Here is a 23,263-nt window from a genome sequence, read left to right on the forward strand (position 1 = left end):
TAGGCCTATCTACGGGTACTACTCTAGGAATATCTACAGGCTCTACTGTAGGCCTATCTACGGGTACTACTCTAGGAATATCTACAGGCTCTACTGTAGGCCTATCTACGGGTACTACTGTAGTCCTATCTCTGTGCCATAGAGAGGAGTACAGACATTTACATTTTAGTAATTTAGCAGGTGCTCTGAATGAGAGCGGTACTTACAGTAGTGACAAGTGTACAAAAGTAGCACACTTTAGAGAAGTGTACTACTGTGTCTCTGTGTTTTGAAAGAAAGGAAATACCATGTTGCTATGTCACGGAATAACCGTAGCTCTATTTTTCAAAGAGGGAGTGTTTGACGCCAATTACTGTGTCTCTGTGTTTTTCTACCCCATTATAACAGAGTTGATCAGTGGCCTCTGTATTAGAAAGGGGTTTTGTCTGTGGTCTGGCAGGTGGCTGAGGTCCGTTAGACATCCCTCTTCAGAACATACTCTAAACAGGGACAGAACACTTTCCAGGAAGGATTTTCTTTCCTTCCACCTTTTTTTAGGTTTTTGTTCTTAAATACCCCCTACCACATCTTTCTTTCCTTGCTTTACCACATTAGCTTTCAGTCTTTTTTGCTTTTTAATTTGTTTGTGAGACACTCCTCCCCTCCTCCCAATGTCTTTCTGCATTGCCAGGCAACGGATCTCTGGAAGGAATTCCTAGACCTCAGTAAATCTCTTCTGGCACACGAGCGCAAACATGATTCTTTCTTAAACGAGAAAGTTAAGTGCTTTAAATTCACATCGCTCATAGGGAGGAAAGAAGGGAGAAGAATGTTTTTCATTGACTTCTGTAAAAAAATCACCCCTTTTTCTTTGTGGAGACAGAGAGGCACCTGGGAGCCTTGTTTTCTCACTAGGAGGCGCTGTTTTGGGGTTGATACTCACACAGCACAGCAACGCAACTTTTCTCTCAGGGTGGTAAAAAAAAAAAAATAGAATGCAGTTTGTTCCTATGGATATTCCGTCTCTATGAATCAGCGTTTCTCCATCCCCGGGTCCAAATGACCAGGCTTTTAGAAATGTGGTCATCACCCACCATGTATGGTCTGAATGTTGGGGATATGAATAGAGGTTTGTTGGGCTGGGCAGCCCTCCCTCGGAGGAACACGTACTGCCTGCATGTTCCCTCTCTAAACTTTACAGTTTGTGTTACTTGTAGATCCAAGATTGACTAGTTTGTATATGCAGGCAGTGGCAAAGAACAGAGCTTGTTTATCTTTCAGACTGACGTAATTCTATGATTATCTCTGGGTTTTATTGCAACCCTGACCTGATCTCTTTCTGTCATAGTTGGACTGACCCAACAGAGAGGCCCATATGAACAACATGTTCTCCCATAGACAATGCAGCAACAACAACCCAAAAAACAACAACAAAAATGCATGCTGACGTACACTACCGTTCAAAGGTTTGGGTTCACTTAGAAATGTCCTTGTTTTTGAAAGAAAAGCACATTTTTTTGTCCATTAAAATAACATCAAATTGATCAGAAATACAGTGTAGACATTGTTAATGTTGTCAATAACTATTGTAGCTGGAAATTGATGATTTTTCATGGAATATCTACATAGGCGTACAGAGGCCCATTATCAGCACCCATCACTCCTGTTTATCATTTTAAAAGGCTAATTGATCATTAGAAAACCCTTTTGCAATTATGTTAGCACAGCTGAAAACTGTTGTTCTGATTAAAGAAGCAATAAAAATGTCTTTCTTTAGACTAGTTGAGTATCTGGAGCATCACCATTTGTGGGTTCAATTACAGGCTCAAAATGGCTAGAAACAAAGCACTTTCTTCTGAAACTCATCAGTCTATTCTTGTTCTGAGAAATGAAGGCTATTCCATGCGAGAAATTGCCAAGAAACTGAAGGTCTCGTACAACGCTGTGTACTACTTCCTTCACAGACCAGTGCAAACTAACTCTAACCAGAATAGAAAGAGGAGTGGGAGGCCCCGGTGCACAACTGAGTAAGAGGACAAGTACATTAGAGTGTCTAGTTTGAGAAACAGATGCCTCACAAGTCCTCAACTGGCAGCTTCATTAAATAGTACCCGCAAAACACCAGTCTCAACGTCAACAGCGAAGAGGTGACTCCGGGATGCTGGCCTTCTAGGCAGAGTTCCTCTTAATCTTTTATTTTTATTGGCCAGTCTGAGATATGGCTTTTTCTTTGCAACTGTGCCTAGAAGGCACTGTATTTCTGATCAATTTGATGTTATTTTAATTGACAAAAAATGTGCTTTTCTTTAAAAAACAAGGAAAGAGGAGGATGGAATTTGGCACATCTGTAACCTTGGTAGTCCTCTTAATTATGCCTGATGCTGTGGAGGTGGAGAGGTGGTCAGAGACGAGTCTGTCTGTATGTCTAAGTCCAAAATGGCACCTCATTCCCTATATAGTGCACTACTTTTGACCAGGTACAATAAAAGAGCCCTATGAGCCCTGGTCAAAAGTAGTGCACTACATACTCTTCATAAATCTATACTGTCATTTCATATATATTTAAAGAATGCAGTTTGGATGCTTCTCAAAGGTCTTTCATTCAGACTGTTAACATTATCAAGTCAGACCAATGTCCTAAGGACAAGAGTTCCATATATATTTAAAGAATGCAGTTTGGATGCTTCTCGAAGTTCTTTCATTCAGACTGATAACGTTATCAAGTCAGACCAATGTCCTAAGGACAAGAGCTATGACCAGATGTTTTCAATCCAGTTATGAAACTATGTTGTTTTGATCATTTATGTCTCCTTGTGTTCTGACCGTCCTTTAACAGAATGTAGGATTTGTTACAAATGGCACCCCGTTCCCTATATAGTGCACTACCTTTGACCAGGGCCCATAGGGCTCCTATAGGGCCCTGGTCAGAAGTAGTGCACTATGTAGGGAATAGGGTGCCATTCAGGACTCACATGTAGTTAGATTATATATTTTGCACTGGCTGAAGAGGAATGTTGAAATTGGTTTTGGATACCCCAGATTTACAGCTCTCAAACGTTTGTAAATAATTTACGAGTTGATTGGTTTGCCACAGAATCTCAATAAACACAATTCCGGTATGTGTTGCACAACACATAATAAGCTTCTGTAGCTAAGTAATTGGGGAAATATTTTTATTTGATTTGGATAAAACATGCAAAAGGGATTAATTGTTACACCATTGCAGTGAAATTGAAGTAAAATTGTAAACCAATTTGTATTTATTTTAAAATGTAAAAATGATTTTATTCTATTCCTCATGTGACACATTTCAATTGGATTGAAATGTGTAATTTATTTTGGAATCCAACTCATTACAGTTTATCTATGTATGAAATACGGGGTCGTACACTAAGATTTATCTATGTATGAAATATGGGGTCATACAGTATAGGGTTTATCTATGTATGAAATATGGGATCATACAGTATAGGGTTTATGTATGTATGAAATATGGGGTCATACAGTATAGGGTTTATCTATGTATGAAATATGGGGTCATACAGTGCAGGGTTTATCTATGTATGAAATATGGGGTCATTCATTGTAGGGTTTATCTATGTATGAAATATGGGGTCATACAGTGTATGGTTTATCTATGTATGAAATATGGGGTCATACAGTGTAGGGTTTATCTATGTATGAAATATGGGGTCATACATTGTAGGGTTTATCTATGTATGAAATATGGGGTCATACAGTATAGGGTTTATCTATGTATGAAATATGGGGTCATACAGTGTAGGGTTTATCTAAGGATGAAATATGGGGTCATGTATGACAATCAGTATTGTCTTTGTAAGATCCAACACACACTTTGCTAACTTTTTAACTTGTAAATCCCAGAGAGGTTTGAATAAATGTTTTGACAAAATCATTTCTCTACGTTGGATCCTGATGTTCTGTTCAATGTATTCACATTGTTTGATGCCAGTTTATCCATGTTGGCCAGATACCAACAATGGTGTTTGCCAACAACAACACAATCACATAGTATTTCTTGTGTAGATAATTATGTCTCTACCAGTAAATTATATGTCTGTGAACAAAGTGGTGTAAAGTAAAAATACTTTAAAGTTCTACTTAAGTCGTTTTTTGGGTTACCTGTACTTTACTTTACTATTTAGATTTTTGACTACTTTTACTTCACTACATTCCTAAAGAAAATGATGTACTTTTTACTCCATACATTTTTACTGACACCCAAACGTACATGTTACACGATAATGGTCCAATTCACGTACTAATTAAGAGAACATCCCTGGTCATCCCTACTGCCTCTGATCTGGCGGACCAACGGACTCACAAAACACATTCTTTGATAATATATTATGTCTGAGTGTTGGAGTGTGCCCCTGGCTATCCGTAAATTAAAAAGATTTGCTTAATATAAGGAATTTGAAATGATTTATACTTTTACTTTTGGTACTTAAGTATATTTTAGCAATTACATTTACTTTTGATACTTAAGTATACAGTTGAAGTGGGAAGTTTACATACACTTAGGTTGGAGTCATTAAAACTCGTTTTTCTACCACTCCAAATATTTCTTGTTAACAAACTATTGTTTTGGCATTTCGGTTAGGATATCTACTTTGTGCATGACACAAGTCATTTTTCCAACAATTGTTTACAGACAGATTATTTCACTAATAATTCACTGTATCACAATTCCAGTGGGTCAGAAGTTTACATACACTAAGTTGACTGTGCCTTTAAACAGCTTGGAAAATTCCAGAAAATGATGTCACGGCTTTAGAAGCTTCTGATAGGCTAATTGACATCATTTGAGTCATTTGGAGGTGTACCTGTGGATGTATTTCAAGGCCTACCTTCAAACTCAGTGCCTCTTCCCTTGACATCATGGGAAAATCAAAAGAAATGAGCCAAAACCTCAGAAAAAAAATTGTCGACCTCCACAAGTCTGGTTCATCCTTGGGAGCAATTTCCAAATGCCTGAAGGCACCACGTTCATCTGTACAAACAATACTATGCAATTATAAACACCATGGGACCGCTCAGCCGACATATCGCTCAGGAAGGAGACAAGTTCTGTCTCCTAGAGATGAAACAAGTCCTATATCGACATAACCTGAAAGGCCGCTCAGCAAGGAAGAAGCCACTGCTCTAAAACCGCCATAAAAAAAAAGTCAGACTATGGTTTGCAACTGCACATGGGGACGAAGATCGTACTTTTTGGAGAGATGTCCTCTGGTCTGATGAAACAAAAATAGAACTGTTTGGCCATAATGACCATCGTTATGTTTGGAGGAAAAAGGGGGAGGCTTGCAAGCCAAAGAACACCATCCCAACCGTGAAGCACGGGGGTGGCAGCATCATGTTGTGGGGGTGCTTTGCTGCAGGAGATACTGGTGCACTTCACAAAATAGATGGCATCATGAAAGAGAAAAATTATGTGGATATATTGAAGCAACATCTCAAGACATCAGTCAGAAAATTAAAGCTTGGTCGCAAATGGGTCTTCCAAATGGACAATGACCCCAAGCACAGTTCCAAAGTTGTGGCAAAATGGCTTAAGGACAACAAAGTCAAAGCATTGGAGTGGCCATCACAAAGCACTGACCTCAATCCTATAGAAAATGTGTGGGCAGAACTGAAAAAGCATGTGCGAGCAAGGAGGCCTACAAACCTGACTCAGTTACACCAGCTCTGTCAAGAGGAATGGGCCAAAATTCACCCAACTTATTGTGGGAAGCTTGTGGAAGGCTACCTGATACGTTTGACATAAGTTAAACGATTTAAAGGCAATGCTACCAAATACTAATTGAGTGTATGTAAACTTCTGACCCACTGGGAATGTGATGAAAGAAATAAAAGCTGAAATAAATAATTATCTCTACTATTATTCTGACATTTCACATTCTTAAAATAAAGTGTAATTCTAACTGACCTAAAACAGGGAATTTTTACTAGGATTAAATGTCAGGAATTGTGAAGTTTAAAAGTATTTGGCTAAGGTGTATGTAAACTTCTGACATCAACTGTATTTAAAACCAAATACTTTTAGACTTTTACTCAAGTAGTATTTTACTGGGTAAACTTTCAATTTTACTTGAGTCATTTTCTATTAAAGTATCTTTACTTTTACTCAAGTATTACAATTGGGTACTTTTTCCACCACTGAGTGATCAACAGCCACAGCCTTCGCCTGCTATTACGCTGTGGATGAATCACCACAGAAATAAAACATCTGGCTTAGATAGCAACATTTCTGTGCATGGTGATTATATATGGAGTTTGGTAAACACCACTCGTTTTAGCCCTGACAAGGTTTTTCCTGGAGTTTCCCCCACATCCTCGCCTTCCTCCCATGTCAGGCAGTTACGTCTGCTTCCCAAATGGCACCCTATTCCCTAAACTGTATAGTGTACTACTTTTTAACACAGCCCTATGTGCCCTAGTCAAAAATAGTGCACGATAAAGGGAATAGGGTACCATTTGGGAAGCAACCAAAATCCTGAATTATTATATTACCAATGTACTGGACATGTACATTCCACCAAAGGGTGTGAATAAGGTCAGCGTATGTGTGTCCCAGATGGCCTCCTACTTAATGCAATTTTTTTTTCTTACATTTTAATCATTTAGCAGACGCTCTTATCCAGAGCAACTTACAGTACTGAGTGCATACCTTCTCACACTGGTCCCCTGTGGGAATCAAACCCACAACCCTGGCTTTGCAAGGACCATGTCCTACCAACTGAGCCACACGGGACCTTACAGGCCAAAGTGGTCAAAGTAGTGTACTATAAATAGAATAGGGGGCCATTCGGGAGCCAAGTCCATATGTGTGTGATCTTATTATGTTTTTGAACCCTTTCATCTCTGCCTCTACAGTTGCTGCGTCTGGTGACGGTGCCTGAGAAGCGCTGGAGAGCCCGGTCAGGTGGGGGTCAAGGGCCGGAGGGACGGAGCAAGGGAGAGGAGGAGGATGAGTGGTTCGAGAGTGGCGACTGTGATGACGAGGATGACTGTGCTGGGGTGTCGGGGCTCGGGCCGCCCCCTCACCGTAAACGGTTACGTATCTTTGCAGGTCAGTCAGACAAACGCCGCCATGTATTCACTTTTCTTTTAGTAACAACTCCAGTCCCTGAAGGTCTCTTTCCTTCTGGTTTTGTGTGTCTCTGATAAGTTAAGACAGGGAGGCAAATACTCAAGTAAAGGTCACACTGAGTAAAGTAGCAGCAGTAGCTGACAAGCTAAAGAGGAGAACATTCTGGCTAAGGCCATCCAGTGTTGGAGCAGCATCTCCCCCCATTATCAGGAGCATGGAGAAGAGAGGGGTGTTGAGATCTCCTGGTCCAGACCACTGGAAGTGGTGGACCTGCTGGATTCCTGCTTTAACCCCGGGACCCCTGGCCTCACTCCCCAGGCCCCTGGCCTCACTCCCAAGAACCCAGGTCTCACTCCCCAGAACCCTGGTCTCACTCCCCAGGCCCCTGGCCTCACTCCCAAGAACCCTGGACTCACTCCCCAGAACCCTGGCCTCACTCCCCAGGCCCCTGGCCTCACTCTCCAGAACCCTGGCCTCACTCCCCAGAACCCTGGCTTCACTCCCCAGAACCCTGGCCTCACTCCCCAGAACCCTGGCCTCACTCCCCAGGCCCCTGGCCTCACTCCCCATGCCCCTGGTCTCACTCCCCAGAACCCTGCCCTCACTCCCCAGGCCCCTGGCCTCACTCCCCAGGCCCCTGGCCTCACTCTCCAGAACCCTGGCCTCACTCCCCAGGCCCCTGGCCTCACTCCCCAGGCCCCTGGACTCACTCCCCAGGCCACTGGCCTCACTCCCCTTGAACCCTGGACTCACTCCCCAGGCCCCTGGCCTCACTCCCATGAACACTGGACTCACTCCCCAGAACCCTGGCCTCACTCCCCAGAACCCTGGCCTCACTCCCTAGAACCCTGGCCTCACTCCCCAGGCCCCTGCCCTCACTCTCCAGAACCCTGGCCTCACTCCCCAGAACCCTGGCCTCACTCCCCAAAACCCTGGCCTCACTCCCCAGAACCCTGGCCTCACTCCCCAGGCCCCTGGCCTCACTCCCCAGAACCCTGGCCTCACTCCCCAGAACCCTGAGCTCACTCCTCAGGCCCCTGGACTCACTTCTTCCCTGCCCAATGAACCCGAATCTCTGCCACAACAACCAACCCTGTCAGGAAGACAACTCCCTTGGCCTGGGTGTTTGCTCAGCTGCACTGGCTTTGTGTCCGTGTATCATAGCCTCTTGTTCCTGACCTCGCTCTGTTGTTTCCACTTCTTCTTCTGTTTCTTTTCTCTGAATGGTTTGTTGCTTCTTTTGTTCTGTGTTTGGTTTGAGAGAGAACGTCGGTTCTTTTTTTCGTAACGGCGGCTGGCTGGTTGGAGGTCAAGAGGCTACTGGTTGAGGTGAGCTCTGAGCTGGCTACGTGAGGAAGCCTTCTACTTCCTACCACACGGTAACTCTGTTTGACCAAAGTGGCAACACTTACAGACGACACATAAAACTCTCTGCTCTGTCCCTGTCAGGATCTTTGACAGTGAGTGAGTCAGATTCACAGCAATACAAATCCAATATTTTCACCAGTTAGTCATTAATTCTCCACATGTGCACACAGTTTTTTTCCTATTTTTTCTCATAAATGTAACTAACAGCTGGCCATCACGGTGAATATAACACCTCTTATTAAGTGAAGGAAGCTCAAAAGCAGTTAAAGTGTAACTTGTGAACCAAAACCACACTCAGGATTAGCCCTAAAGAGGCAATGGTTGCACGTTACTTCAGAATTTCAGTCTTCAGGCTACAAAGTATTGCTGTTTATTTTAGTTTTTTGCCTTCCAATGAATGACTGATGCAGACCTCTGAAACCAAATGTTTGTCCACCCCTCTCTGAAGTATCAGCAACATGGGTTTATTCTCTCTCTGAGGTGTCAGCAACATGGGTTTATTCTCTCTCTCTGAGGTGTCAGCAACATGGGTTTATTCTCTCTCTCTCTGAGGTGTCAGCAACATGGGTTTATTCTCTCTCTCTGGGGTATCAGCAACATGGGTTTATTCTCTCTCTGAGGAATCAGCAACATGGGTTTATTCTCTCTCTCTGGGGTATCAGCAACATGGGTTTATTCTCTCTCTGTGGTATCAGCAACATGGGTTTATTCTCTCTCTCTGGGGTATCAGCAACATGGGTTTATTCCCTCTCTCTGGGGTGTCAGCAACATGGGTTTATTCTCTCTCTGAGGTGTCAGCAACATGGGTTTATTCTCTCTCTCTGAGGTGTCAGCAACATGGGTTTATTCTCTCTCTCTGGGGTATCAGCAACATGGGTTTATTCCCTCTCTCTGGGGTGTCAGCAACATGGGTTTATTCTCTCTCTGAGGTGTCAGCAACATGGGTTTATTCTCTCTCTCTGAGGTGTCAGCAACATGGGTTTATTCTCTCTCTCTGGGGTATCAGCAACATGGGTTTATTCTCTCTCTCTGGGGTATCAGCAACATGGGTTTATTCTCTCTCTCTGGGGTATCAGCAACATGGGTTTATTCTCTCTCTCTGAGGTATCAGCAACATGGGTTTATTCTCTCTCTCTCTGAGGTGTCAGCAACATGGGTGTATTCTCTCTCTCTGGGGTGTCAGCAACATGGGTTTATTCTCTCTGAGGTGTCAGCAAAATGGGTTTATTCTCTCTCTCTGAGGTATCAGCAACATGGGTTTATTCTCTCTCTGAGGTGTAAGCAACATGGGTTTATTCTCTCTCTCTGAGGTGTCAGCAACATGGGTGTATTCTCTCTCTCTGTGGTGTCAGCAACATGGGTTTATTCTCTCTGAGGTGTCAGCAAAATGGGTTTATTCTCTCTCTCTGAGGTATCAGCAACATGGGTTTATTCTCTCTCTCTGGGGTATCAGCAACATGGGTTTATTCTCTCTCTCTCTCTGAGGTGTCAGCAAAATGGGTTTATTCTCTCTCTCTGAGGTGTCAGCAACATGGGTTTATTCTCTCTCTGGGGTGTCAGCAACATGGGTTTATTCTCTCTGGGGTGTCAGCAACATGGGTTTATTCTCTCTCTCTGAGGTATCAGCAACATGGGTTTATTCTCTCTCTCTGGTGTATCAGAAACATGGGTTTATTCTCTCTCTCTGAGGTATCAGCAACATGGGTTTATTCTCTCTCTGGGGTATCAGCAACATGGGGTTATTCTCTCTCTCTGAGGTATCAGCAACATGGGTTTATTCTCTCTCTGAGGTATCAGCAACATGGGTATATTCTCTCTCTGGGGTATCAGCAACATGGGTATATTCTCTCTCTGGGGTGTCAGCAACATGGGTTTATTCTCTCTCTCTCTGAGGTGTCAGCAACATGGGTTTATTCTCTCTCTCTGAGGTGTCAGCAACATGGGTTTATTCTCTCTCTCTGGGGTGTCAGCAACATGGGTTTATTCTCTCTGTTGTGTCAGCAACATGGGTTTATTCTCTCTCTCTGAGGTATCAGCAACATGGGTTTATTCTCTCTCTCTGAGGTGTCAGCAACATGGGTTTATTCTCTCTGGGGTGTCAGCAACATGGGTTTATTCTCTCTCTCTGAGGTATCAGCAACATGGGTTTATTCTCTCTGTCTGAGGTGTCAGCAACATGGGTTTATTCTCTCTCTCTGGGGTGTCAGCAACATGGGTTTATTCTCTCTGGGGTATCAGCAACATGGGTTTATTTTCTCTCTCTGAGGTATCAGCAACATGGCTTTATTCTCTCTCTGGGGTTTCAGCAACATGGGTTTATTCTCTCTCTCTGGGGTATCAGCAACATGGGTTTATTCTCTCTCTCTCTGAGGTGTCAGCAACATGTGTTTATTCTGTCTCTCTGAGGTGTCAGCAACATGTGTTTATTCTGTCTCTCTGAGGTATCAGCAACATGGGTTTAGTCTCTTTCTCTGAGGTATCAGCAACATGGGTTTATTCTCTCTCTTTGGGGTATCAGCAACATGGGTTTATTCTCTCTCTCTGGGGTATCAGCAACATGGGTTTATTCTCTCTCTCTCTGAGGTGTCAGCAACATGGGTTTATTCTCTCTCTGGGTGTCAGCAACATGGGTTTATTCTCTCTCTGGGGTGTAGCAACATGGGTTTATTCTCTCTCTGGGGTGTCAGCAACATGGGTTTATTCTCTCTCTCTGGGGTGTCAGCAACATGGGTTTATTCTCTCTCTCTGAGGTATCAGCAACATGGGTTTATTCTCTCTCTCTGGTGTATCAGCAACATGGGTTTATTCTCTCTCTCTGAGGTATCAGCAACATGGGTTTATTCTCTCTCTGGGGTATCAGCAACATGGGTTTATTCTCTCTCTCTGAGGTGTCAGCAACATGGGTTTATTCTCTCTCTGGGTTCAGCAACATGGGTTTATTCTCTCTCTCTGAGGTGTCAGCAACATGGGTTTATTCTCTCTCTCTGAGGTATCAGCAACATGGGTTTATTCTCTCTCTCTGAGGTGTCAGCAACATGGGTTTATTCTCTCTCTCTGAGGTATCAGCAACATGGGTTTATTCTCTCTCTCTGAGGTGTCAGCAACATGGGTTTATTCTCTCTCTCTGGGGTGTCAGCAACATGGGTTTATTCTCTCTCTCTGGGGTGTCAGCAACATGGGTTTATTCTCTCTCTCTGAGGTGTCAGCAACATGGGTTTATTCTCTCTCTCTGGGGTGTCAGCAACATGGGTTTATTCTCTCTCTCTGGGGTGTCAGCAACATGGGTTTATTCTCTCTCTCTGGGGTGTCAGCAACATGGGTTTATTCTCTCTCTCTGGGGTGTCAGCAACATGGGTTTATTCTCTCTCTCTGGGGTGTCAGCAACATGGGTTTATTCTCTCTCTCTGGGGTGTCAGCAACATGGGTTTATTCTCTCTCTCTGGGGTGTCAGCAACATGGGTTTATTCTCTCTCTCTGGGGTGTCAGCAACATGGGTTTATTCTCTCTCTCTGAGGTGTCAGCAACATGGGTTTATTCTCTCTCTCTGGGGTGTCAGCAACATGGGTTTATTCTCTCTCTCTGGGGTGTCAGCAACATGGGTTTATTCTCTCTCTCTGGGGTATCAGCAACATGGGTTTATTCTCTCTCTCTGGGGTGTCAGCAACATGGGTTTATTCTCTCTCTCTGGGGTATCAGCAACATGGGTTTATTCTCTCTCTCTGAGGTGTCAGCAACATGGGTTTATTCTCTCTCTCTGGGGTGTCAGCAACATGGGTTTATTCTCTCTCTCTGAGGTATCAGCAACATGGGTTTATTCTCTCTCTGAGGTGTCAGCAACATGGGTTTATTCTCTCTCTCTGAGGTGTCAGCAACATGGGTTTATTCTCTCTCTCTGGGGTGTCAGCAACATGGGTTTATTCTCTCTCTGGGGTGTCAGCAACATGGGTTTATTCTCTCTCTCTGAGGTGTCAGCAACATGGGTTTATTCTCTCTCTCTGGGGTATCAGCAACATGGGTTTATTCTCTCTCTCTGAGGTGTCAGCAACATGGGTTTATTCTCTCTCTCTGAGGTGTCAGCAACATGGGTTTATTCTCTCTCTGGGGTGTCAGCAACATGGGTTTATTCTCTCTGAGGTGTCAGCAACATGGGTTTATTCTCTCTCTCTGGGGTATCAGCAACATGGGTTTATTCTCTCTCTCTGGGGTGTCAGCAACATGGGTTTATTCTCTCTCTCTGGGGTATCAGCAACATGGGTTTATTCTCTCTCTCTGGGGTATCAGCAACATGGGTTTATTCTCTCTCTCTGAGGTGTCAGCAACATGGGTTTATTCTCTCTCTCTGGGGTGTCAGCAACATGGGTTTATTCTCTCTCTCTGGGGTATCAGCAACATGGGTTTATTCTCTCTCTGGGGTGTCAGCAACATGGGTTTATTCTCTCTCTCTGGGGTGTCAGCAACATGGGTTTATTCTCTCTCTCTGGGGTGTCAGCAACATGGGTTTATTCTCTCTCTCTGGGGTGTCAGCAACATGGGTTTATTCTCTCTCTCTGAGGTGTCAGCAACATGGGTTTATTCTCTCTCTCTGGGGTGTCAGCAACATGGGTTTATTCTCTCTCTCTGAGGTGTCAGCAACATGGGTTTATTCTCTCTCTCTGGGTGTCAGCAACATGGGTTTATTCTCTCTCTCTGAGGTGTCAGCAACATGGGTTTATTCTCTCTCTCTGAGGTGTCAGCAACATGGGTTTATTCTCTCTCTGGGGTGTCAGCAACATGGGTTTATTCTCTCTCTCTGGGGTGTCAGCAACATGGGTTTATTCTCTCTCTCTGAGGTGTCAGCAACATGGGTTTATTCTCTCTCTCTGGGGTGTCAGCAACATGGGTTTATTCTCTCTCTCTGGGGTATCAGCAACATGGGTTTATTCTCTCTCTCTGGGGTGTCAGCAACATGGGTTTATTCTCTCCTGGGGTGTCAGCAACATGGGTTTATTCTCTCTCTCTGGGGTGTCAGCAACATGGGTTTATTCTCTCTCTGGGGTGTCAGCAACATGGGTTTATTCTCTCTCTCTGGGGTATCAGCAACATGGGTTTATTCTCTCTCTCTGGGGTGTCAGCAACATGGGTTTATTCTCTCTCTGGGGTATCAGCAACATGGGTTTATTCTCTCTCTGGGGTGTCAGCAACATGGGTTTATTCTCTCTCTCTGGGGTGTCAGCAACATGGGTTTATTCTCTCTCTCTGGGGTATCAGCAACATGGGTTTATTCTCTCTCTCTGGGGTGTCAGCAACATGGGTTTATTCTCTCTCTCTGAGGTGTCAGCAACATGGGTTTATTCTCTCTCTCTGGGGTGTCAGCAACATGGGTTTATTCTCTCTCTCTGAGGTGTCAGCAACATGGGTTTATTCTCTCTCTCTGGGGTATCAGCAACATGGGTTTATTCTCTCTCTCTGAGGTGTCAGCAACATGGGTTTATTCTCTCTCTCTGGGGTGTCAGCAACATGGGTTTATTCTCTCTCTCTGAGGTGTCAGCAACATGGGTTTATTCTCTCTCTCTGAGGTGTCAGCAACATGGGTTTATTCTCTCTCTCTGAGGTGTCAGCAACATGGGTTTATTCTCTCTCTCTGGGGTGTCAGCAACATGGGTTTATTCTCTCTCTCTGAGGTGTCAGCAACATGGGTTTATTCTCTCTCTCTGAGGTGTCAGCAACATGGGTTTATTCTCTCTCTGGGGTGTCAGCAACATGGGTTTATTCTCTCTCTCTGGGGTGTCAGCAACATGGGTTTATTCTCTCTCTCTGAGGTGTCAGCAACATGGGTTTATTCTCTTCTCTGGGGTGTCAGCAACATGGGTTTATTCTCTCTCTCTGGGGTGTCAGCAACATGGGTTTATTCTCTCTCTCTGAGGTGTCAGCAACATGGGTTTATTCTCTCTCTCTGGGGTGTCAGCAACATGGGTTTATTCTCTCTCTCTGGGGTGTCAGCAACATGGGTTTATTCTCTCTCTCTGGGGTGTCAGCAACATGGGTTTATTCTCTCTCTGGGGTGTCAGCAACATGGGTTTATTCTCTCTCTCTGGGGTATCAGCAACATGGGTTTATTCTCTCTCTCTGAGGTGTCAGCAACATGGGTTTATTCTCTCTCTCTGGGGTGTCAGCAACATGGGTTTATTCTCTCTCTCTGAGGTGTCAGCAACATGGGTTTATTCTCTCTCTCTGAGGTGTCAGCAACATGGGTTTATTCTCTCTCTCTGGGGTGTCAGCAACATGGGTTTATTCTCTCTCTCTGGGGTGTCAGCAACATGGGTTTATTCTCTCTCTCTGGGGTGTCAGCAACATGGGTTTATTCTCTCTCTCTGGGGTGTCAGCAACATGGGTTTATTCTCTCTCTCTGGGGTGTCAGCAACATGGGTTTATTCTCTCTCTCTGGGGTGTCAGCAACATGGGTTTATTCTCTCTCTCTGAGGTGTCAGCAACATGGGTTTATTCTCTCTCTCTGAGGTGTCAGCAACATGGGTTTATTCTCTCTCTCTGAGGTGTCAGCAACATGGGTTTATTCTCTCTCTCTGAGGTGTCAGCAACATGGGTTTATTCTCTCTCTCTGGGGTGTCAGCAACATGGGTTTATTCTCTCTCTCTGGGGTGTCAGCAACATGGGTTTATTCTCTCTCTCTGAGGTGTCAGCAACATGGGTTTATTCTCTCTCTCTGGGGTGTCAGCAACATGGGTTTATTCTCTCTCTCTGGGGTGTCAGCAACATGGGTTTATTCTCTCTCTCTGGGGTGTCAGCAACATGGGTTTATTCTCTCTCTCTGGGGTGTCAGCAACATGGGTTTATTCTCTCTCTCTGAGGTGTCAGCAACATGGGTTTATTCTCTCTCTCTGGGGTGTCAGCAACATGGGTTTATTCTCTCTCTCTGGGGTGTCAGCAACATGGGTTTATTCTCTCTCTCTGAGGTATCAGCAACATGGGTTTATTCTCTCTCTCTGGGGTGTCAGCAACATGGGTTTATTCTCTCTCTCTGAGGTGTCAGCAACATGGGTTTATTCTCTCTCTCTGGGGTGTCAGCAACATGGGTTTATTCTCTCTCTCTGGGGTGTCAGCAACATGGGTTTATTCTCTCTCTCTGAGGTGTCAGCAACATGGGTTTATTCTCTCTCTCTGAGGTATCAGCAACATGGGTGTATTCTCTCTGAGGTATCAGCAACATGGGTGTATTCTCTCTCTCTGGGGTGTCAGCAACATGGGTGTATTCTCTCTCTCTGAGGTGTCAGCAACATGGGTTTATTCTCTCTCTCTGGGGTGTGAGCAACATGAGTTTATTCTCTCTCTGGGTGTCAGCAACATGGGTTTATTCTCTCTCTGGGGTGTCAGCAACATGGGTTTATTCTCTCTGAGGTGTCAGCAACATGGATTTATTCTCTCTCTCTGAGGTGCCAGCAACATGGGTTTATTCTCTCTCTCTCTGAGGTGTCAGCAACATGGGTTTATTCTCTCTGAGGTATCAGCAACATGGATTTATTCTCTCTCTCTGAGGTGCCGGCAACATGGGTTTATTCTCTCTCTCTGGGGTATCAGCAACATGGGTTTATTCTCTCTCTCTGGGGTGTCAGCAACATGAGTTTATTCTCTCTCTCTCTGAGGTGTCAGCAACATGGGTTTATTCTCTCTCTCTGGGGTTTCAGCAACATGGGTTTATTCTCTCTCTCTGGGTTGTCAGCAACATGGGTTTATTCTCTCTCTCTGGGGTATCAGCAACATGGCTTTATTCTCTCACTGGGGTGTCAGCAACATGGGTTTATTATCTCTCTCTGGGGTGTCAGCAACATGGGTTTATTCTCTCTTTCTGAGGTGTCAGCAACATGGGTTTATTCTCTCTCTCTGGGGTATCCGCAACATGGGTTTATTCTCTCTCTCTGGGGTGTCAGCACCATGGGTTTATTCTCTCTGAGGTATCAGCATCATGGGTTTATTCTCCCTCTCTGGGTTATCAGTAACATGGGTTTATTCTCTCTCTCTGGGATGTCAGCAACATGGGTTTATTCTCTCTCTCTGAGATATCAGCAACATGGGTTTATTCTCTCTCTCTCTCTGGGGTGTCAGCAACATGGGTTTATTCTCTCTGGGGTATCAGCAACATGGGTTTATTCTCTCTCTCTGAGATGTCAGCAACATGGGTTTATTCTCTCTCTCTGGGGTGTGAGCAACATGGGTTTATTCTCTCTCTCTGGGGTATCAGCAACATGGATTTATTCTCTCTCTCTGGGTTATCAGCAACATGTGTTTATTCTCTCTCTCTCTGGGGTGTCAGCAACATGGGTTTATTCTCTCTCTCTCTCTGGGGTGTCAGCAACATGGGTTTATTCTCTCTCTCTCTCTGGGGTGTCAGCAACATGGGTCTATTCTTTCTCTCTCTGAGGTGTCAGCAACATGGGTTTATTCTCTCTCTCTGGGGTGTCAGCAACATGGGTTTATTCTCTCTCTCTGAGGTGTAAGCAACGTGGGTTTATTCTCTCTCTCTGAGGTGTCAGCAACATGGGTTTATTCTCTCTCTCTGGGGCGTCAGCAAAATGGGTGTATTCTCTCTCTCTGAGGTGTCAGCAACATGGGTTTATTCTCTCTCTCTGGGGTATCAGCAACATGGGTTTATTCTCTCTCTGGGGTGTCAGCAACATGGGTTTATTCTCTCTCTCTGGGGTATCAGCAACATGGGTTTATTCTCTCTCTCTGGGGTATCAGCAACATGGGTTTATTCTATCTCTGAGATATCAGCAACATGGGTTTATTCTTTCTCTCTCTGGGGTGTCAGCAACATGGGTTTATTCTCTCTCTCTCTCTGGGGTGTAAGCAACATGGGTTTATTCTCTCTCTCTCTCTGGGGTGTCAGCAACATGGGTTTATTCTTTCTCTCTCTGAGGTGTCAGCAACATGGGTTTATTCTCTCTCTCTGGGGTGTCAGCAACATGGGTTTATTCTCTCTCTCTGAGGTGTCAGCAACATGGGTTTATTCTCTATCTCTGGAGTGTCAGCAACATGGGTTTATTCTCTCTCTCTGGGGTGTCAGCAACATGGGTTTATTCTTTCTCTCTCTGAGGTGTCAGCCACATGGGTTTATTCTCTCTCTAGGGTGTCAGCAACATGGGTTTATTCTCTCTCTCTGGGGTGTCAGCAACATGGGTTTATTCTCTCTCTCTGAGGTGTCAGCAACATGGGTTTATTCTCTCTCTCTGAGGTGTCAGCAACATGGGTTTACTCTCTCTCTCTGGGGTATCAGCAACATGGGTTTATTCTCTCTCTCTGGGGTGTCAGCAACATGGGTTTATTCTCTCTGGGGTGTCAGCAACATGGGTTTATTCTCTCTGGTGTGTCAGCAACATGGGTTTATTCTCTCTGGGGTGTCAGCATCATGGGTTTATTCTCTCTCTCTGGGGTATCAGTAACATGGGTTTATTCTCTCTCTCTGGGGTGTCAGCAACATGGGTTTATTCTCTCTGGGGTATCAGCATCATGGGTTTATTCTCTCTCTCTGGGGTGTCAGCATCATGGGTTTATTCTCTCTCTCTGAGGTGTCAGCAACATGGGTTTATTCTCTCTCTCTGGGGTATCAGCAACATGGGTTTATTCTCTCTCTCTGGAGTGTCAGCAACATGGGTTTATTCTTTCTCTCTCTGAGGTGTCAGCAACATGGGTTTATTCTCTCTCTCTGAGGTATCAGCAACATGGGTTTATTCTTTCTCTCTCTGAGGTGTCAGCAACATGGGTTTATTCTCTCTCTGGGGTGTCAGCAACATGGGTTTATTCTCTCTCTCTGAGGTGTCAGCAACATGGGTTTATTCTCTCTCTCTGAGGTGTCAGCAACATGGGTTTATTCTCTATCTCTGGGGTGTCAGCAACATGGGTTTATTCTCTCTCTCTGGGGTGTCAGCAACATGGGTTTATTCTTTCTCTCTCTGAGGTGTCAGCCACATGGGTTTATTCTCTCTCTGGGGTGTCAGCAACATGGGTTTATTCTCTCTCTCCGAGGTGTCAGCAACATGGGTTTATTCTCTCTCTCTGAGGTGTCAGCAACATGGGTTTATTCTCTATCTCTGGGGTGTCAGCAACATGGGTTTATTCTCTCTCTCTGGGGTGTCAGCAACATGGGTTAATTCTCTCTCTCTGGGGTATCAGCAACATGGGTTTATTCTCTCTCGGGGTGTCAGCAACATGGGTTTATTCTCTCTCTCTGAGGTATCAGCAACATGGGTTTATTCTCTCTCTCTGAGGTGTCAGCAACATGGGTATACTCTCTCTCTCTGGGGTATCAGCAACATGGGTTTATTATCTCTCTCTGAGGGATCAGCAACATGGGTTTATTCTCTCTCTCTGAGGTATCAGCAACATGGGTGTATTCTCTCTGAGGTATCAGCAACATGGGTGTATTCTCTCTCTCGGGGTGTCAGCAACATGGGTGTATTCTCTCTCTCTGAGGTGTCAGCAACATGGGTTTATTCTCTCTCTCTGGGGTGTGAGCAACATGAGTTTATTCTCTCTCTGGGTGTCAGCAACATGGGTTTATTCTCTCTCTGGGGTGTCAGCAACATGGGTTTATTCTCTCTGAGGTGTCAGCAACATGGATTTATTCTCTCTCTCTGAGGTGCCAGCAACATGGGTTTATTCTCTCTCTCTCTGAGGTGTCAGCAACATGGGTTTATTCTCTCTGAGGTATCAGCAACATGGATTTATTCTCTCTCTCTGAGGTGCCGGCAACATGGGTTTATTCTCTCTCTCTGGGGTATCAGCAACATGGGTTTATTCTCTCTCTCTGGGGTGTCAGCAACATGAGTTTATTCTCTCTCTCTCTGAGGTGTCAGCAACATGGGTTTATTCTCTCTCTCTGGGGTTTCAGCAACATGGGTTTATTCTCTCTCTCTGGGTTGTCAGCAACATGGGTTTATTCTCTCTCTCTGGGGTATCAGCAACATGGCTTTATTCTCTCACTGGGGTGTCAGCAACATGGGTTTATTATCTCTCTCTGGGGTGTCAGCAACATGGGTTTATTCTCTCTTTCTGAGGTGTCAGCAACATGGGTTTATTCTCTCTCTCTGGGGTATCCGCAACATGGGTTTATTCTCTCTCTCTGGGGTGTCAGCACCATGGGTTTATTCTCTCTGAGGTATCAGCATCATGGGTTTATTCTCCCTCTCTGGGTTATCAGTAACATGGGTTTATTCTCTCTCTCTGGGATGTCAGCAACATGGGTTTATTCTCTCTCTCTGAGATATCAGCAACATGGGTTTATTCTCTCTCTCTCTCTGGGGTGTCAGCAACATGGGTTTATTCTCTCTGGGGTATCAGCAACATGGGTTTATTCTCTCTCTCTGAGATGTCAGCAACATGGGTTTATTCTCTCTCTCTGGGGTGTGAGCAACATGGGTTTATTCTCTCTCTCTGGGGTATCAGCAACATGGATTTATTCTCTCTCTCTGGGTTATCAGCAACATGTGTTTATTCTCTCTCTCTCTGGGGTGTCAGCAACATGGGTTTATCTCTCTCTCTCTCTGGGGTGTCAGCAACATGGGTTTATTCTCTCTCTCTCTCTGGGGTGTCAGCAACATGGGTCTATTCTTTCTCTCTCTGAGGTGTCAGCAACATGGGTTTATTCTCTCTCTCTGGGGTGTCAGCAACATGGGTTTATTCTCTCTCTCTGAGGTGTAAGCAACGTGGGTTTATTCTCTCTCTCTGAGGTGTCAGCAACATGGGTTTATTCTCTCTCTCTGGGGCGTCAGCAAAATGGGTGTATTCTCTCTCTCTGAGGTGTCAGCAACATGGGTTTATTCTCTCTCTCTGGGGTATCAGCAACATGGGTTTATTCTCTCTCTGGGGTGTCAGCAACATGGGTTTATTCTCTCTCTCTGTGGTATCAGCAACATGGGTTTATTCTCTCTCTCTGAGATATCAGCAACATGGGTTTATTCTCTCTCTCTCTCTGGGGTGTCAGCAACATGGGTTTATTCTCTCTCTCTGGGGTGTCAGCAACATGGGTTTATTCTCTCTCTCTGGGGGTCAGCAACATGGGTTTATTCTCTCTCTCTGGGGTGTCAGCAACATGGGTTTATTCTCTCTCTCTGGGGTGTCAGCAACATGGGTTTATTCTCTCTCTCTCTGGGGTGTCAGCAACATGGGTTTATTCTCTCTCTCTGGGGTGTCAGCAACATGGGTTTATTCTCTCTCTCTGGGGTGTCAGCAACATGGGTTTATTCTCTCTCTCTGGGGTGTCAGCAACATGGGTTTATTCTTCTCTCTCTGAGGTGTCAGCAACATGGGTTTATTCTCTCTCTCTGGGGTTCAGCAACATGGGTTTATTCTCTCTCTCTCTCTGGGGTGTCAGCAACATGGGTTTATTCTCTCTCTGGGGTGTCAGCAACATGGGTTTATTCTCTCTCTCTGAGGTGTCAGCAACATGGGTTTATTCTCTCTCTCTGAGGTATCGGCAACATGGGTTTATACTTCCTCTCTCTGAGGTGTCAGCAACATGGGTTTATTCTCTCTCTGGGGTGTCAGCAACATGGGTTTATTCTCTCTCTCTGAGGTGTCAGCAACATGGGTTTATTCTCTCTCTCTGAGGTGTCAGCAACATGGGTTTATTCTCTATCTCTGGGGTGTCAGCAACATGGGTTTATTCTCTCTCTCTCTGAGGTGTCAGCAACATGGGTTTATTCTCTCTCTCTGAGGTGTCAGCAACATGGGTTTATTCTCTATCTCTGGGGTGTCAGCAACATGGGTTTATTCTCTCTCTCTCTGAGGTGTCAGCAACATGGGTTTATTCTCTCTCTCTGAGGTATCAGCAACATGGGTTTATTCTCTCTCTCTGGGGTGTCAGCAACATGGGTTTATTCTTTCTCTCTCTGAGGTGTCAGCCACGTGGGTTTATTCTCTCTCTGGGGTGTCAGCAACATGGGTTTATTCTCTCTCTCTGAGGTGTCAGCAACATGGGTTTATTCTCTCTCTCTGAGGTGTCAGCAACATGGGTTTATTCTCTCTCTCTGGGGTGTCAGCAACATGGGTTTATTCTTTCTCTCTCTGAGGTGTCAGCCACGTGGGTTTATTCTCTCTCTGGGGTGTCAGCAACATGGGTTTATTCTCTCTCTCTGAGGTGTCAGCAACATGGGTTTACTCTCTCTCTCTGGGGTATCAGCAACATGGGTTTATTATCTCTCTCTGAGGGATCAGCAACATGGGTTTATTCTCTCTCTCTGAGGTATCAGCAACATGGGTGTATTCTCTCTGAGGTATCAGCAACATGGGTGTATTCTCTCTCTCTGGGGTGTCAGCAACATGGGTGTATTCTCTCTCTCTGAGGTGTCAGCAACATGTGTTTATTCTCTCTCTCTGGGGTGTGAGCAACATGAGTTTATTCTCTCTCTGGGGTGTCAGCAACATGGGTTTATTCTCTCTCTCTGAGGTGCCAGCAACATGGGTTTATTCTCTCTCTCTGGGGTGTCAGCAACATGGGTTTATTCTCTCTGGGGTATCAGCAACATGGGTTTATTCTCTCTCTCTGAGATGTCAGCAACATGGGTTTATTCTCTCTCTCTGGGGTGTGAGCAACATGGGTTTATTCTCTCTCTCTGGGGTATCAGCAACATGGGTTTATTCTCTCTCTCTGGGGTATCAGCAACATGGGTTTATTCTCTCTCTCTCTGGGGTGTCAGCAACATGGGTTTATTCTCTCTCTCTCTGGGGTGTCAGCAACATGGGTTTATTCTCTCTCTGGGGTGTCAGCAACATGAGTTTATTCTCTCTCTCTGGGGTATCAGCAACATGGGTTTATTCTCTCTCTCTGAGATATCAGCAACATGGGTTTATTCTCTCTCTCTCTCTGGGGTGTCAGCAACATGGGTTTATTCTCTCTCTCTGGGGTGTCAGCAACATGGGTCTATTCTCTCTCTCTGGGGTATCAGCAACATGGGTTTATTCTCTCTCTCTCTCTGGTGTATCAGCAACATGGGTTTATTCTCTCTCTCTCTCTGGGGTATCAGCAACATGGGTTTATTCTCTCTCTCTGGGGTATCAGCAACATGGGTTTATTCTCTCTTTCGGAGGTGTCAGCAACATGGGTTTGTTTTCTCTCTCTGGGGTATCAGCAACATGGGTTTATTCTCTCTGTGGGGTGTCAGCAACATGGGTTTATTCTCTCTGGGGTGTCAGCATCATGGGTTTATTCTCTCTCTCTGGGGTGTCAGCAACATGGGTTTATTCTCTCTGGGGTATCAGCAACATGGGTTTATTCTCTCTCTCTGAGGTATCAGCAACATGGGTTTATTCTCTCTCTGAGGTGTCAGCAACATGGGTTTATTCTCTCTCTCTGGGGTGTCAGTAACTTGGGTTTATTCTCTCTCTCTGAGGGGTGAGCAACATGGGTTTATTCTCTCTCTCTGGGGTGTCAGCAACATGGGTTTATTCTCTCTCTCTGGGGTGTCAGCAACATGAGTTTATTCTCTCTCTCTCTGGGGTGTCAGCAACATGGGTTTATTCTCTCTCTCTCTCTGGGGTGTCAGCAACATGGGTTTATTCTTTCTCTCTCTGAGGTGTCAGCAACATGGGTTTATTCTCTCTCTCTGGAGTGTCAGCAACATGGGTTTATTCTTTCTCTCTCTGAGGTGTCAGCAACATGGGTTTATTCTCTCTCTCTCTCTGGGGTGTCAGCAACATGGGTTTATTCTCTCTCTCTGAGGTGTCAGCAACATGGGTTTATTCTCTCTCTCTGAGGTGTCAGCAACATGGGTTTATTCTCTATCTCTGGGGTGTCAGCAACATGGGTTTATT

General features: G+C 44.9%; 1 protein-coding gene across 1 annotated transcript in view; it reads left to right on the forward strand.

Moving 5' to 3' along the window:
• The window catches only part of gpc3 (glypican 3), a 425,503-nt gene that overhangs the window by 332,910 nt on the left and 69,330 nt on the right, over positions 1-23,263 (forward strand). The window contains exon 7 of the mRNA XM_045724105.2: positions 6,877-7,072. Within this exon, the coding sequence (XP_045580061.1) occupies positions 6,877-7,072 (196 nt within the window). The remainder of the gene's footprint in view (positions 1-6,876; positions 7,073-23,263) is intronic.

This window comes from Salmo salar, chromosome 09 (assembly GCF_965601325.2).
Source record: "Salmo salar chromosome 09, fSalSal1, whole genome shotgun sequence".
In the NCBI taxonomy this organism is placed as follows: domain Eukaryota; kingdom Metazoa; phylum Chordata; class Actinopteri; order Salmoniformes; family Salmonidae; genus Salmo; species Salmo salar.